General features: G+C 52.0%; 1 protein-coding gene across 2 annotated transcripts in view; it reads right to left on the bottom strand.

The window, feature by feature from the left end:
• VIPR2 (vasoactive intestinal peptide receptor 2) overlaps positions 1 to 16,939 on the bottom strand; it is a 69,756-nt gene that overhangs the window by 32,864 nt on the left and 19,953 nt on the right. The window contains exons 3-4 of one of the 2 annotated variants that reach the window (XM_027051155.2): positions 12,615 to 12,722; positions 7,139 to 7,236 (exon numbers count right to left, since the gene is read on the bottom strand). In XM_027051155.2, coding sequence (XP_026906956.1) covers positions 7,139 to 7,236; positions 12,615 to 12,722 — 206 coding nt within the window. The remainder of the gene's footprint in view (positions 1 to 7,138; positions 7,237 to 12,614; positions 12,723 to 16,939) is intronic. The other variant, XM_027051156.2, reaches the window with a different exon arrangement.

Here is a 16,939-nt window from a genome sequence, read left to right as displayed (position 1 = left end):
TTCTGAGAAAGTAGAAAATGGAACAAAGACTTTTGAAAGGAAGAACACGGCTATTACAACGACTCCCCGCTGCCAGGAGTTTCTGCCCTTTGTCAGCTGGGCCTCTGGCTCCCCGAGTGTCCAGCCACGACCTCCTCCAAGTACGTCCAAGTGACTGACCATCAGTAGGTGAACTTTGTCAAAACTTCGTCTTTCTTTTGCTGGCTCTTTAACGGAGCTCTGTAATAAGCAGTAAAACAAACACTACTGGTTTCCATCCTTTCTTCAGTTATTCCACTTGGTCCTGACATGTGTACATCAAATGAAGAAACTAGTCGGACCGTCCAGTGAGTAATCTGGCTGTTCCCCAACCAGCCAGAGGATCAGGGCCTTCCCTCCCGTCCCCACCTAAGGGCCCGGCAGGGGCAGCCAGCACCCCAGGCTTGCAGACTCCCAGACGCCTGAGCCCCAAATGCCTGTCCCCCCAGGCAGGCTGCTCACAGACAAGCCCAATGAAAAGGGAGCATCAGGGAGGTCAGACCCTTCCCAGGAGCACCGTTCCGGGCCGAGACCAGCCTGGTGCCGCCCACCCTTCTACCAGCGCTTCAGCCCAGCTCCGTGGACACACCCCATCCCCGCCACTGTTCTACGAGAAACAGAGGCCTCCGCTCATCGAGGCAGGGCCCTGGGCTCGTGACCGAGCCTTCCCAACCCTGTGAGACTCCCTGGGTCTCCTTCCCAATGACAAGTTTTCTTTATATCCCTTCTTAACTTCTCATCCTGTTTCTCCTTTGGCTTGGGAAAGACTCATTTCTTTATTGGGCAAGCATTACACATTATTGTTACAGGTTCAGTTAGAACTAGAATAAAGATAGCTAATAATAACTGTGTCTGTCCCATGAATCTTGTGAATCACACTTCTGCTCATGGTCAGGTTTCTGCCTGGACCTGGGCAGCGGTCTCACGCGAGCTCAGGCTCCCCCCGTGGGCAGCGGGGTGTTGTGTGCTCTGGTTATGGCATTCTGACCCAGTCTTCCTGCCCCGCGGCCCTTCTGGGTCCTGTCTGAATCTCTGAGCCCGGTCTTCCCAGTGCCGGCCTCGCTGTCCAGGATCCCAGTGTCACCCACTGCTGACGAGCGGTCCACCTCAGCTGGACTCACAGTGGGAAGCTCCCTCCTGCCATCTGATGTGAACCGAGGCAGACACAGCCCTTGGAGCTTGTTCAGAAGCTGAATTAAATGGCCAACTGTAACGGAAGCAAACACCGGGTGTAGGTGCCCCAGATCTTGGTCAGGTGGCACCCTCAAGTCTGCCACCTGGAGGTGCACACTTTGCCGTGTTGGCTCCAGCTCTGGCTCCCTGTCCAGTGGACAGCTGCTCAGCACACCCCCGAGAGACTCCTCCCAAGCAGTGGGCTAGCAGTGCGCTCTTACATCTCCTTCTGAGGACCAAGCGAAAGGCCCAAGTGCAGCTGACCTGGGAGCACCACAGACACCCGAGTGGCCGTGACCCTTGTTGTTGGGTGGGAAACCTCAGGGAGGCCACACTGGCGGTTAGGCAGAAAGAGTTACTGGTGTGTCTGAAAGCTGAGAGGAGAGTGCAACAATATTTTTAGGAATATGGCATAATATGGAAGAAATGTGTCCACTTGATGCATGGGAGGCTGAGACGCCAGACAGTTCTCTTGGCTAAATTTAGCTGAAGTGCTCTTTATTGAAGAACTATGTTAGCAAATATATAACACAGGAGACACATGGAGTACACTGCTTTGGGTGTCCACTGCTCAAAGGACGCCAGTGTGTTGCTAGGGCTGCTGTCCTTTGGCGGGGTTGGCCTGCACAGCTGGAGGGCAGAGTCCTGCGTGGTGACTAAAGCCCCGGGTCAGCTGCAGCCCTGGGTCCTTCAAGATTCATCAGGAAGACTCCTGATACTCAGGGAAAGGAGGTACCCTGGCCCCACAGAGACTTGTGGGTGCTAATTTCTAGGTGTTTCCATGTTTCACCAGCTCTCAGCAGGCCTGGGAGATCGGAGAGGTACAGACAATGGGCAGCAGGAAGACACTAACGCAGGGAGCCTGGTTGAAGGAGTGTCCCCAACCTGGGGCCTCAAGACAGCCTTCACCACAGGAAAAAAGCCAAGAGATTGGGATCTGGACAATGCGCTGTGGCAGGGAGCTGCCCTGGTCAGGAGAGACCCAGGGCGGGGGATGGCCTGGAGGGTTGGATGACCAGACACATGACTCCAGGTGCAATGACGCTTACTGGAAGTCCTGCCTGAGGCTGAGAACGTGATGCCAGGACAGGAGACCCTCAGCTCCCATGGGTGCGGAACCCATGTGCCCCATAAAAGGGTGGGGGGCAGCTGAGAGGATCCTGTGGTCTATACCTGACCCACCTTTCCCTATAACGTTCCACGGGCTGGGGCATGGGAAAGGACACAGGGCAGCTGCTGGTGTGACCCCTGTGGGTCCCTGGGGGTGCTCCTTAAATCCCGTAATGCGATGAAGCCCTTTATGCAAAGACCCAAAGATAAAAGGCCCAAGAGGAAAATGCTCCTACGCCAAGGCACACACCCGAAGGTGGTTCTGGTGGGAGGGGGACACAGACTGGGAAGACTGCCATATGGAAACCAGGGACCTGGTGACAGAGGGAGTCTGAGCCAAGCCTGGCCAGCTTCATGATTTCACTGTGAAGACCAGAAGACCGAGGCCCAGACCATCGCCAAACCCCTCGTGACTCGTGGGCCCCCTTGGTCCAAAGTGAGAAGCAGCTTCAGCAGCGTCGTTCCTGCCATTGTCTGAGAGGGTCTTTGACACTTTTTTCTTCCATGTCTTCGACCCTCTGGGGTCTTTGGACACTCTCTTTCTCCATGGGACTCCCCCTTCCCGACTTCATTTTATTTGGTGATTCCTTTGCCATTGCAGACAAGTCCGTGGCTTTGGTGGAGGCTAACTTTTTTCTTGAACTTAATTAATTTTGAAGTCAACAAAGATTGCACACATAACACCCAGAGCAGAGCTGCTGTGTGAGAGCAGGAAATCCAATCAGAATCATAAAACCGGGAGGAGACTGAGCCACTGATGAGCCGAGGAGTGACATCAGAAGTGGAGTTCATTAGGCTCAGTACAAGGCTGTCCCCCGGCCCCCCAGTGCCCGAGGAGGCCCAGCTGGGCTCTGACCCACCAGGCCCTCTGTGCCGCTGCCACGCCACATGCTTTCCATCTTTGACAGGACTCCTTAAACAAGCAAGTATTCAAGGTATTTGAACAGCGGAAACTGCAATCGGGGAGAAAAATTATTCACTGTGGTTTTGTGCCATCATTTTCTTCTCTTGTACACGTTAAACTATTTTGACTTTCTAATCCATTAGTAGGGAATATGCGTTCATGATATTTGTAGAATCTCCAAAGTGTTTAATTAAGAAGAAAAATAGCTTTTCAAACTGGATGGAAAAGCAGCAGAAAAGTAGGGATGCTCTGTGCTTCATGCAGGCAGGATTCAGTTCCAGGCTTTTCCAAGGACCAAGCGGACCCAGAAGAGTTTTCCATCAGTTTCCCTGGGAAGTGTGACCCGAGGGAAATGTAGAGAAGGAGGAGCTGCCGGCTTTGAGTTGGGAAGTTGCTAGTATTGCCTCGGATGTCAGTTAGTTCCCAGCTCCTGCCCACCCGCGACTCCAGTATAACCAGGGTGGGTTCATGGTAACTGAGGACAGACTCAGAAACTTGTGGTTCCCAAGAAATGCTTGTTAGTCGAATGGATGAATGAGGACAGGCCCATCCTCTTACCGGGACATACACCTGGCTCGGAATAAATGCTGCTCGGGATGTCTTGGGACATTCTGCTTCCACCCCACATAGGAGTCTGGGACGCCTGCACACAGTGGAACGAGAGGTGTGGGTGGTCGAACTTGGGTGTCAGAGCCCCCACCCCCCTGGCCACAGAGATCCAAGACTTTCCTGGTCCTTGGGACCTGTTGTCTCGCCCCTGAAATGGTCTGACAGCCATCCACCAGGGTCACCTGGGAGGCAGGTGACATGTGACAGTGCTCCTGGAGCCCTGCTCATCGTGAAGTGGGGCAGTCTCCGTTCCTGGTCAGAATTCAGAGTCTGCAGAACAGGCCCTGTGAACTCTTCTTGCTACAGAAACCATCCTGACACTGGGGGTAAATTCTGTACCAGTTCAAGTTTTATTCTCAGAAAGCCAACAAGACCGTCTCCCGGGTTGGTCATATTAAATAGCTAAACAGCAGTTGGGGACTAGTCTGGAACCGGAAATCCACACGTATCTGCCTGTGAAAACATGTTCTCAATTCAGATCCAACATGAACAGGTCAGCGACTTAGGACTACGCTCTATCAGCAGCCAGGAACACGGCACCAGTCCCCCCATCTTCCAGCTGGGGCAGCTTAAGCCAAATGGCTGCCACAGCTGTCGGCCACCATGTTCAGGGCTTTCTAGCACCTCACGTTTCCTGCCCGACAGGGAACTCATGAGAGGCTGACATCTCACTGGGACTTCTTGCAAAATCCAGTAAATATAAAAAGAACGATATGAAATATGTCCAAGGCTGAGCATCACTCTGGCGTGTAGCACAGCCCCCCACAACGTGCAAAGTCCAAGGTGATTAGACCCCAGGATGCGCACGGCGGCTCTTACCTGGAGGCAGAGGACAGATGGGAAGCAGGCGAGAAGGAAGAACTGACAGGGTGTTCCGTGGCATTAAATTCTGAATATGTGGGGCGCCTGGGTGGCTCAGGTGGTTGAGCATCTGACTTGATTTTGGCTCAGGTCATGATCTCATGGTTTGTGGGTTAGAGCCCCACATAGAGCTCTGTGCTGACAGCATGGAGCCTATTTGGGATTCCTTGTCTCTCTCTCTCTCTCTCTCTCTCTGTCTCTCTCTCTCTCTCCCCTCCTCCCCTGCTTGCTCTCTCTCAGAATAAATAAACTTAAAATTTTTCTGAATACGTTACATTTTAGTGGCGTCCTGAGATGCTCTGTGTCCACCCTCTCTGTTCACAAGCCCGGCTGAGGGTGGAAACCACTGCTCGCATGTCTTGGCACATGCGGGACGGAGTGCACTGGTGCAGTTCCCTGTGTCCCGGGTGCACACAGGTCGCCAAGCGGCTCCTGCTGGCCAGAGAGAACACAGGTGCCACAAAGGCGACTGCATGCCAAGGGGGAGTGAAATACATTTGACGCAAAAAGTCAAATTTCAGTGATTGTGCACAAGAGAAACAGAGCTGGGGCCTCTGACCGTGTCCTGTTTTCTCTGAGCCTCAGTTTTTCTATCTGGAAGGTGGGCTGTCATGAAGACTAGATAAGAGGTGGGGGAAATTTGGGCAGGTTAGTCAAAGCACACAAACTTTCAGTTATAGGATGAATGAGTTCTGTGTCTCACCAAAAAAGAAGGTAAATATGTGAGGTGATGGATCATTGGCTCGATTGAGGTACTCATTTTACAATGTATATGTACATATACACATCGAAACATCACACGTACCGTGTACAGACATGCCTTGGGGATACAGTGGGTTTAGTTCCAGACCACCACAGTAAAGCAAATACTGCAACAAAGGGAGTCAAATGAGTTGTTCGGTCTCCCAGTGCTTATAAAAGTTATGTTTACACCACAGTGTGGTTTCTTAAATGTACAACAGCATTATGTCCAAGGAAATAATGCACACACCTCAGTTAAAAAATACTTCACTGTTAACAAATGTTAATCATCATCTGAGCTTTCCGTGAGTCATAATCACTGATCACAGATCGCCATAACAAATATAATAATAATGAAAAGGCTTGAAATATTGTCAGAATTAGCACAATGTGACACAGAGAGACGACGTAAGCAAACGGTGCTGGAAAATGGCCCCCAGAGACTGACTCGACACAGGTTTGCCACAGCCTTCAACTTGTGAAAGCACAGTATCCGCCACGTGCAGCAAAACGAGGTGCGCCCGGCCCTTAAGTACGTACGATGCTTGTCACTAACACCTCAGTGGGAAAAGACCGCGTGAGACAGTACCGGTAGCTGGCCCGGCCCCCAGTACGGCTCAACAGTGTCCACTCTTCCAGCACTCCTCTCACTGACTACCGGCCAGGCGTCCAATTAGTGAGAAATCGGCTAAAACGGAAGCTACTTCTCTTCTAGAATTTAATGATTTGGTGGGGAAGACTGGCTTTGGACCATAAACCTTAGGGAGGAGAGCGAAGACAGCCCCTCTATAAAAAAGGGGCGCGAAAGATGATCCCGCAGGAAATCGCATCTGACGGTGACATCAGTACCAGTCTCACCAGCGGCCGGATGGCAGGGCCCAGGGTCGGCGGGAGGTGCGCGAGTAGCTAGGCAGGCCCTCAGGCCCTTTCAAAGGGCCTCAAGTATGTTCCCACACAGCAGATGTCTGCGGAAACACAGCACGACTTCAGGGGAAGGAGGCGTTCGCCTGTCCGTATGGCGTCAGGGGTGAGTGAATGTAGCCCAAGGGGCAGGCCAGCGATCTGGTTTCCTGGTGGTATACAGAGTAAGACTACAGTGGTACAACGTTGCAGAGTGAGTGTTCCGGAAAGAACAGCGACGCCAGCCCTGGGGCTGTGGGCTGAGCCCACAGACAGGACCCCGAGCAGAGTTGAGCGGACTTGATTTGACACATCATTTAAGTGATCGCATTCTCAGAAAGGGGTCATGTTGGGCACACCGCCACGGCCCCCGTACACCATGCCGGCCCCCAGCGCAGCCCCAGCGTGACTTGGGCACTTGGCCATGACATGCTCCCTCTCGGTTTGCAGACACCCTCCATGCCCAGTTCCATCCCCTGCTGCTGGCTCGGGGTCACAAAACTACCGCGGGGCTGCTTGACAGCCCACATTGTGGCAAAGCCCCAAACCCATCGGGGGAACGGATGCTCGTTAAAGCTCACTTCGGGCGGGCAGTGCCGCTCAGACACACTGAAGGTAGGCGAAGAGAGCCAGGCTTTCCGCCTCCACAACGGCAGAACAAGAAATGACTCCAAGTGCCTGGCGCAGAACTGAAATAGGGCCGTTAAGAAGTAGAGGAAAGGAAACCTGCACAATTCTCGCAGGGTAGCCAATGGACGCTGTTTCGTGTGCACTTCTGGAAAAGGGGCTGAAATGTGCAGGGAACCGTGCAGGGGCCCTTACCTTGCTCTCGTCCTCAGGGTCATTATAGCCACACGCGTCTATGAAATCTGGAAACATCTCTGACCACCCATCACTTGTGCAGTTTTTGCTTATGTTTCCTAGAAGGTAAAGTTCAGGTGTCAGGTCTGTGGGTCCACGACAGCGGCCTTAGCAGCGACAGCGTAGGCAGTGCTTGGAGGTATGTGCATTCACCCGGGCTTCCCACCCATGAAACCTGGGTTGTGCAGGGCCTCGGTGGCTCAAGGGAGAGCTTCTGTGTCGCGAAGCACAGTGGTGGCGCCCGTAGCTATGCCGGTGATGGCTGCAATGTATGGTGTTATCATTATGGAGCACAGTGGACAACTTGTGTTCTGCCCAGTGATGGACCATTCCGGAGCCCGCTATCCCAGTCCACCCTCACTCCGCTGCCCCGGGCACAGTGACCAGGGAGCACGGGCAGGCACCACTGACCACTGATGTTGGAGGAAGAGACTGTGGGTGTAAGATTTAAATCACATAAGGTAAAGGCAGTTTTGATCTTATAGTACCATTTTTTTGCTCCTAATTAATGTAAACGCGTATGTTAAACTCAGGGATGCAATGTTCCCTCAGGCTACTGAAATGAAAGTGTCCTCAGCAGGTGACTGCAGTCATTGAGTGGTGATGAGTGAAATCAGGGCTGGGCACTGGTGGCCTGTGATGGGGGCAGGCGGGGCTGGGGCTCACTGGGGGGGCTTTGGGAGGCTGGAGCCCGGGAGGCCCTTCCTGCCTTGGTGATCCCTACCAGCAGCTGACCCCCCAGAGGGTCCTCTGTGACTCACAGCCCCAGCAAATCTTTCCACTCACACGAGCCAAGACTGTAAGGCAGACTTGGTGGGCATGACAGCTCCCGTTTCACCTGAGAAAATGAGATTCTGAGGGTTCTGTCACCCGCCCGAAGTTCTGTAATGACTGAGCCGCAGAGATAGGTTTTCGAACTCAAAAACTCCTTATTTTGTCAACCCCAGGGCAGCCTACGTGTTCACCCGCTTTGATCTATTAATCAGACAAAATCGAAAGCAAAGTGCGTTCATATGGAGATGATAATACGTGTAAGCGATTCCTGGCATGCCGTGTGGAGGCAGGTGGGAGGGCCCAGACCCTGACCTGCTGGCAAGTGGGGAGGGGGTCTCAGCAAAGCCCCCGGCAGCATCACCTGGGCTCATGCTGCCTGGTCGCTCTCCAATACCACCGTTCCGTGCATTTTTCTGACTCCAGGCCCCCAACCCTCCTCCTGCTCCAGCTCCAGAGGGTGTCCCAGGGGAGTCTGGGGGTGGCTGGAGGGCAGGGACCATAGTAGGGAGTGGAGGCAAGACAGAGTCCTGAGAGATGAGGCCCCACTCACTGCCCTATTTTATAGATAGGGAGACAGGCCCACAGGAGATAAAGATCTGCCCAGAGTCAGGAATCAGAACAGCAGTGGGAGTGGCTGTGGCTGCATATGGCTCACTGAGCTCCTGCTGTATGCCAGGCTTGGTGCCCAGGCCCCCATTTAACCCTGAGACTACATGGGGGCCCTTTAGTGGTCCTACGTCACAGGTGGGGGACCTGAGCCGACAGGTGAGGGGCCCTGTTCCAATCCCAGGCAGTGGTCTCCTCGTCTGCACAGCACACCTGCTGTCTGGCCCTCATTGCCCAGCTCTTGGGACCTGTGCCTGAGCTCTGCGGATGTGGCCAGGAGTGGGCACTGAGCCAGTCATTCCTCATTAATACACAGCAAACACTAAAGAAGACACTGAAATGTCAAGATCCCACACGGGTTCTCCATTTTGCCTGGAAGACACCTGGAGGCAGAGGCAGAAGGCATGCTTCCAGGAAATGCTTGAGGCAGCAATGTGTAGAGAGGGGCCTGGGAGGTGGGAGGGGGCCTGGAGGGGGGTGAGCGAGGGGCCGGGAGGTGGGAGGGAGACCAGGGAGGTGAGTGAAGGGCTGGGAGGTGGGAGGGGGCCTGGGGGGGTAAGCGAGGGGCCGGGAGGTGGCAGGAGGCCTGTGGGGGTGAGTGAGGGGCTGGGAGGTGAGAGAGAGACCAGGGAGGTGAGAGAGGGGCCCGGAGGTGGGAGGGAGACCAGGGAGGTGAGAGAGGGGCCCGGAGGTGGGAGGGAGACCAGGGAGGTGAGCAAGAGGCCGGGAGGTAGGAGGGGGCCTGGGGGGGTGAGTGAGGGGCCCGGAGGTGGGAGGGAGACCAGGGAGGTGAGAGAGGGGCCCGGAGGTGGGAGGGAGACCAGGGAGGTGAGCAAGGGGCCGGGAGGTAGGAGGGGGCCTGGGGGGGTGAGTGAGAGGCTCGGAGGTGGGGGGGTCCTGGGGGGGTGAGTGAGGGGCCGGGAGGTGGGAAGGGGCCTGGGGGATGGGTGAGGGGCTGGGAGGTGAGAGAGAGACCAGGGAGGTGAGAGAGGGGCCAGGAGGTGGGAGGGAGCCTGGGGAGAAGAGAGAAAGTCCAGGGAGGTGAGAGTGGGAACATATAGGAAAAGAGGGGAAGCCACAGCTTTATGACTCAGGAGCTTGGACTTCCTTCTCCCTCCTCTGTGAGTGGACCTCTTCCCCACCCTGACTCTGTGGGGACCATCTGCTCGGTGGGAACCCCCACCACTTTGTGAGGACCTCCCAGTCTTTGTGAACTCTTCCCGCTGTAGCCCCAAGTTTAGCAGCCATGCCTGGCGCCCTGAGCAGAGCGGTGACAAGTGTCACTCTCGCGTGCTCCCCAAAGCTGATTATAAGCTCACTGGGTGTAAGTCTGTGAGGGTCCTTGGTCGTCTGCAGAGGCAGGGAGGGTGAGTTTGCCTGCACGGGGAGCACTGTGCCTATTGGGGCGTGGGGGTCCCTGCCCTCCAGACGACCCAGTCTGATGTGAGAGCAGCTCCCAATTGTGAGCTCTGTGTTGCAGGCACTGCGTTAGGCTCCACAGCCCTCAGGGTAAGGTCTGACCACAACCCCAATGCCTAGCTAGTTTCGGGACTCACTCTTGTCCCCCCGGGACAAGTTGGCAGAGCCAGAACTCAGAGCCAGGCTGCTCGGCTGCAGGGCCTGTGCTCTGGACCATTTTGTTGTCCATCTGTTTGGGCTTTCCCTCCGATGCAGTCACACCCACTGTCTCCCTGCCCTGGAGAAGCACTAAGTGAGCAGGAACCACCATGCCCTAAGGGGTCAACTCTTCAGAACAAACCTTAGTCTATGAGCCTGCCTCCCTCCTTCACTTGATGGTTTGCCGCTGTCCCTTTTAAAGATTCATCCTCGGTGCTAAACTGAGTCCCCACAGCTTTCTTGTCACTCTGCTGGCCTGTGGGAGTGGATTTGCACCCCATATCCTAGCACAGCTCAGAGGGGCCTCCCACGGACCCTGGAGCTCATGCAGCATGAGGACAGCAGACAGCAAGGTGCTGGTTGCCATGGCATCATCTAGAGAGCCCACCCAATTTCCCGCTACTGGAGGTAGGAGAACTCAGAAGAGAAAACAATTTTCATGAAAGCACAGATCTGTCTCTTGAGCATCTGGGTCTATGGGCTGAAACAGTCACAAGTCACTCTATGATCTGGCTCTCCCCACAGGTCACTGTGGGAGCAACTATCACATTCTAAGTGCTTTCTGCTAACTGGGAAGTAACATACAGTTTCAAGCCCTACTGGTTCTTAACTGTGTTTCAAGACCACACTTTATCCCTGCCAAATTTCCTATTTGGGGCCTCCGCCCATTGCCATCCAATGCCTGTCGGCCCCAGCCCCAGCCGTACTCAGCCCCCAGCTCCGGATTATGTTCACGTTTCTCTAAGGCCCACACTCTGTCCAACACTCCTAGAGACCTGCACTCCATGTGGACCACAATTTGTCGACAGTCTGTGTAAGTGCCTCATGGTTCACATGTTTTGTGACCAGTTAAATAAGGGGATGCATATACTTTTCAGATCACCTAGCTGTTTTATACAGACTCAGGAGAACTCCCTAGTAGTAGAGATCTCCCCACAGCAGCAAGGCAGTGTCATGCTCCCTGTTTGGATAAAAAAAGAGCATCAAGCATTTAACCCAAGGCAGACACGGAGTCTTCATTCTCCATAGCAGCACAATGACTCATAGCAGAGCCAGATTCTAGCCTGACCTGGGCTGGGTGCCCCAGGTGGCTCCCCTCTGGCAGAGGTTAGGCGCTCACAACAGGTGGCCCATTCTAGCCTGACCTGGGCTAGGTGCCCCAGATGGCTCCCCTCTGGCAGAGGTTAGGCGCTCACAACAGGTGGCCCAGAATCAGAGCTTTTGTGCTCTCCAGTGTGCAACCCCCGGCTGCCCCCTGGAGGCATTTAGAACCTACCATCTATTAGGGGAAGCCTAAGTCTATGCCAATTCATTTGAGGTTTCTGGGAGAATATTTATAGTCCAAACCATTCAATACAAATGGTATTGATTAGATAGGATATTTTTTAGAGTTTAGATTTTCTAAAATAATTTAGTTTTTCTGACTTGAAGATGACCAATGTTGCTTATGCAGGTATGACCCCAAGTCCCCTCAAACTGCTTCACTGACTAACTCAGGAAGAGTCTCACCTTGCAAGTCACAGGGATAAAAGGAAACCTTTCTTTTCCTCCATCCCAACCTGTGCCACAAATTTCTGCTTGAAGTGTTTCAACAATTCTACTTCTCAAGAGTTTTTACCCTGTAGCGCTTGCTCAAGATGAAAATAAGTTCTCTACAGTGCTTGAAAGTATCCTGCCTTTCTGATTTCCAGATGTATCTCCTCTTTTCTATTCTTCCGGATAGATTTCTTCATGTTATAAAAGTCTGGATCCTTTACAAGAGAAAACAAAAACCACAGCACAGCACAGCACAACCACCTTCCTGGGAACAAGCCAAGAGATGTTGTGGCAGCGTGCGGAGAGCAAAGGCGCAGGACCAGTGGCACCCCAGCCCTGCCAGCCCCTCCGGACCCTGGAGACAGAGAGACAGCGGGTCTCCTGACCACATGGAGCCGGTTCAGAAAGTGGGAGCTGGTAGCTGAGCTCGGTCCAATGAGCAAGATGTTTCCTGTGGACGAGAGACTGCTTCTGGGCTCGAGGAAAGCCTGGCCACTGTCCCTGAGCATCAGGGCGCCTCAAAGCATCTGGAGGACGCTCTCTGATGGCTCACGGACACCCACGAGTGGCAGGGAGGCACAGGACTGCACGGATGTTTTCCTCGGCGCCTGAAGCCAGTGGCTCCTCGTCTGCATTGCCGCCCGCCCCCTTTGGGGCGCTCCCGTATCAGGCTCACTCGTCCATGCTTGTCTCGGGCCTGCTCTCCCCTGCTGTTTCCCTTGAGGTGGCTGACCTGGCAAGAAGCTTCTCATCCTCCTGCTCCTCAAACCAGCTCAGAAGATGATGGCACAGCTGTTCCCTGACTCAGTAAAGGAAACCAAGGAGCCTGCTTCTTGCTGCCTTCCATGGAGAAGCCAGCCCATAGCCTCTGCGGGGGTTTAGACACAACGCTGACAGACGGTACCTGGTTTGCTGTAAAAATTGCTGAACACTGTAGGACAGGGCACTGTGACAGTCTCGCCTACGTCCGCAGGGCGCCAGCACGTAATGTTGTCCCAGACGCCAGTGCAGGCTAGGAGGAGAGAGACAGTGTAAGAAGGACTAACCAGTGCAACGGAAGCATACGCGAGGCTGCTTGGGGGATGCCTAGGTCAGCAGGAGCACATCTGTTCAAAGGCTTTGCAAGTAGATAGTCCCTTACTTAGGCAACTATCTTGCAAATTACCTTTTTGTGAAACAAGTTTGCACCAACAGAATTGCTGAGAATATAGTTAGCGTCTGTGTTCGTTTTAATCAGGTTTGGAGAAATAACCAGATGTGTGGTAGAAAGTATTTGAGTAATCCAATGTGCAACGTGCACTGATGAACTTTAATAGAATCGTTACTTCTCTCCTGCTGAGGTGCTTCCCCCAGTGGTATAATATGGGTACTCTTGAAGGCTTAGGGTCCCCTGGATGAAGGCATACTTCTGCTTTTAGGGAATCTGACTTCAAGGATAATTTGCACATTTAAATATTTGATAAGATTTACTTGATTTAAAAAAATTTTTTTAACGTTTATTATTTTTGAGACAGAGGGCGACAGAGCATGAACGGGGGAGGGTCAGAGAGAGAGGGAGACACAGAATCGGAAACAGGCTCCAGGCTCTGAGCTGTCAGCACAGAGCCCGACACGGGGCTCGAACTCATGAACCTTGAGATCATGACCTGAGCCGAAGTTGGACGCTGCACTGACTGAGCCACCCAGGTGCCCAAGATTTACTTGATTTTAATAGTCAAGATGACATCTATGTGATGAACTCTTAGGTTACCCTCATGCAGTTATCAAATAACCTAATTTGTATAATGTTATGGCTTAAGCCATTCTCCAGATCTCTCACAGGGTCTTAGCAACCACCACACCCTGTGCAAGGATACAAACGTGCCAATCATCCAAGGTGGAAGGCAATGACCTCTCAACGTCACACAAACCATGACAATCCACATTTGAACCCAAGGCTTTTTACTACAAGTCCCAGGTACTGATACTGTATTAACTTCAATATTGGAGGTGCTAGCCTAGGTAAAAACAAACAAACAAACAACAGTTCTGACATGCCATCCAGTCCTGCACAGGAACTGTACAAAAACACCAATGAAGTATTTATATTCTTGGTTCGAACACAGGAGTGTTTCAAGAATGCAGATGCCTCTGATAAGTTGGGTATAAATCAAGTTTTGCAGATGAAAGTACTTTCTAGAAGTTTTTAAAATAAAAATGGGGCGCCTGGGTGGCTCAGTCAGTTGAGCATCCTACTTCAGCTCAGGTCATGATCTCACTCCTCTGTGAGTTTGAGGCCCGCGTCGGGCTCTGTGCTGACAGCATGGAGCCTGCTTGGGATTCTGTCTCTCCCTCTTTCTCTGCCCCTCCCCTGCTCATGATCTGTCTCTCTCTGTCTCAAAAATAAGTAAAGACATTAAAAAAATTTTTTTTTAATTTTAAAAAATAAAATAAAAATGAAAATATATTCATTCTACAAATTTAATTAGATAACCAATGATTAAATGAGTAATACATTCATACTATATTAATGTCCTTACACATGTGAGGAAAATATTGTTCTTAAAGAAATATTCAGAATAAGTCATCAAGTACAAATGAGTCACTAGCTACTCCACGTTGTGCCTGGGCTGAACAGACCAGGGCAGGGAGTGGCCCTGCAGTGACACCACACATGACACCTCCGGACGCCGGCACAGGAGAGCAGGAGCTTGCTGAGCCTTGGATGAGGCAGGTCAGGGCCGGGGTTCCCAACAGAGCTCCAACGAGGGGGAAAGTGAGGTGTCCAGGTCTCCAGGGAAACACAGCAGTGGCCGAGCCTCTCCACCGTCGGGAAAGCAGTGTGTTCTGACCATTGGTCAGACCACTGGTCGTTGGTCATTGTGAAGGTTCAACGGTCCTCACCATAGAAATGACAAATTTCTGCTTAAATAATGAAATCTTAATGGAGACATATTAAATCCACGGGTTCATTTCAGTCACTTTTCCCATTATAGTAAGATTTGAGTTAAGTACCTAGAGTCTCATGGGTCAATCCCTTCAATTGCTGGCAAGCCGTCCCTTTATTTGTGCATTTACTGGACCCACGTGTAGCGGGCAGTGCAGGACTCAGAGGCTGTGGTGGCCTTCCCACCTACAGTGAACGGGGAGAGTCATCTGCCCGGCCCTGGGGCCGGGGCGCAGGAGGATGGCAGGCTGGTGATGAGGCATCCACACCTGTGGGGAGTATGAGGGCTGGAGACCGCCAGTGATGCGTCCATGGCTTCTCTCTCCTGCTTCCCAATCTCACAGCAATGACACCCACAAGTGTGAAAGGGCTGCACCCAGAGATGTCGATAAACTTTGAAGATCAAAAGCATACATGTGCTAAGTAATGAGGCAGCACCCACAGCAGGGCGAGAAGCAAGAGGAAGGCGGTGTTTGCGCCTTGGAGGGGCCCCGGACGCAGGACACCGGGCGCGGGGTGACTGAATTCGAGAGGATTACGTCAAGTGTGACTTCTGAGCATTGAGACTTCCATCCTTCCTTCCCCCATCAGTTGTTTGTGGAGGCTGACTTTTGCCACCTAACTGGAACAGGACCACGGGAGGCCCCAGACCAGCCAGGCCAACTGGGGCAGGAGGGTGGGGGGCCCAGGAGGAGAGGGCTCTAAGGAAGAAATGGCACTTTATGATAACCTCACGTTATCCAATTGTCTTGAGAGTATTTTGTTGTTCTGGTACAAAGTTTGATGCCTAATTATCAATAGATACATAGAAAATGAAGGAATAGAAAAGCCAGGCACTTATTGTTCCAGGAAAAGCATAAAGTTAGACAAGAAAGGAAATATTGACTGTTACGTGGTCAGCTGTGATCATAATAATGCAAACCGACAATTGCGACGTGACCACTGGAGGACAGATTGGAGGAGGGACGGAAGTGTGACAGGCGGGGCCATTCCCAATAAAACAACAGTATGAACGAAGACATTACATTTGGGAGCAGAGGCTAGTCTGAACAATGATGAGCAGTGTGGATTGTCTAAGACACAGCGGCCAGGGGAGGCAGTCAGTCAGGCCTGCACGGGGAGCTTACTGTTGTCATGCACTCGTAGCAGCCCTTGGTATTTAAGATGATGACGAAAAAGTCGAGTCCCTCTGAAAGGAGGAAAAGCCTGTGCATATCAAATAGACTCTGAAAGGTTACCCGACAGAAGTTAGCAACCATTCCTGATGGTCAAAAACTCCAAATAAGAAAATAATATAGGACACTTTAATAGGACAAAGACCGTCTGTTTAAATTAGAAAGTATTATTAGAGATGGTTAAACACAGTGTGCAAGCAAAGTCAGGAACCTGGCTGGAAACTTGCTATCACCATTGTTATTTAACAAAAGCCAGCAGTTTTAGCTAAAACAATAATTAAAAGAAAATGAACCCAGAGGGTACATTGCTATAAAACTGAGAAGTCCCAGAGCTGCACTTTCCAGTATGGCAACCCCTTGCCACGTGTGACCATTTAAATTTAAATCTAAATTAGTCAAGACTAAATACAATAAAAATTCAGTTCCTCAGTCGCAGTAGCTGATTTCAAACTGGAGCTCAGCGGCCAGGCGTGGTTTGTGGCTGTGACATCACAGCTCAGGTGGAAAACACAGCTGTCTTCACAGGAAGTTCTCTCGGAGCTCTAGTTAAAGGAAGCCACCAAACCCTAAAAGCCACTCTTCCAAACTATCAAGAAGCTTAAAGCGAAGAGAGAAAATGGAGCCCGTCATTGCTGTATCTGTACTCTAGTGCTGAAGGTAAACCAGTCCAGACAGGTGAGACTGTCTCCCTGTGGTGGTTTATCAGCCAAGAGTGCCCACGCACATTATCTGAAATATTCTATGAAGAAATATGTGAGACTTTTTGGTAAAAAATGTATTTTCCACTTATCACACAAATATTTTCTGTCTTTCAAAACCCACCAAAGAGATGTGGAAGAAGCCCTCTCATTTAAGTGATGGTTAGTAGCTTGTTGAACTGAAAAGCTAGGGGAAAAAAACACCTAAAACACAGGGGTGCTGGGTGACTCAGTCGATTAAGCCTCCGACTTTGGTTCAGGTCACGATCTTGAGGTTTGGGAGTTTGAGCCCCACTTCGGGCTCTGTGCTGACAGCTCAGAGCCTGGAGCCTGCTTCAGATTCTGTGTCTCCCTCTCCCTCTGCCCCTTCCCTGCTAGCGCTCTGTCTCTCTCTGTCCCTCAAAGATAAATAAGCTTTGGGGCGCCTGGG

Source organism: Acinonyx jubatus, chromosome A2 (assembly GCF_027475565.1).
Source record: "Acinonyx jubatus isolate Ajub_Pintada_27869175 chromosome A2, VMU_Ajub_asm_v1.0, whole genome shotgun sequence".
Taxonomy (NCBI): Eukaryota; Metazoa; Chordata; class Mammalia; order Carnivora; family Felidae; genus Acinonyx; species Acinonyx jubatus.
This window is presented reverse-complemented; position numbering and strand designations above follow the sequence as displayed.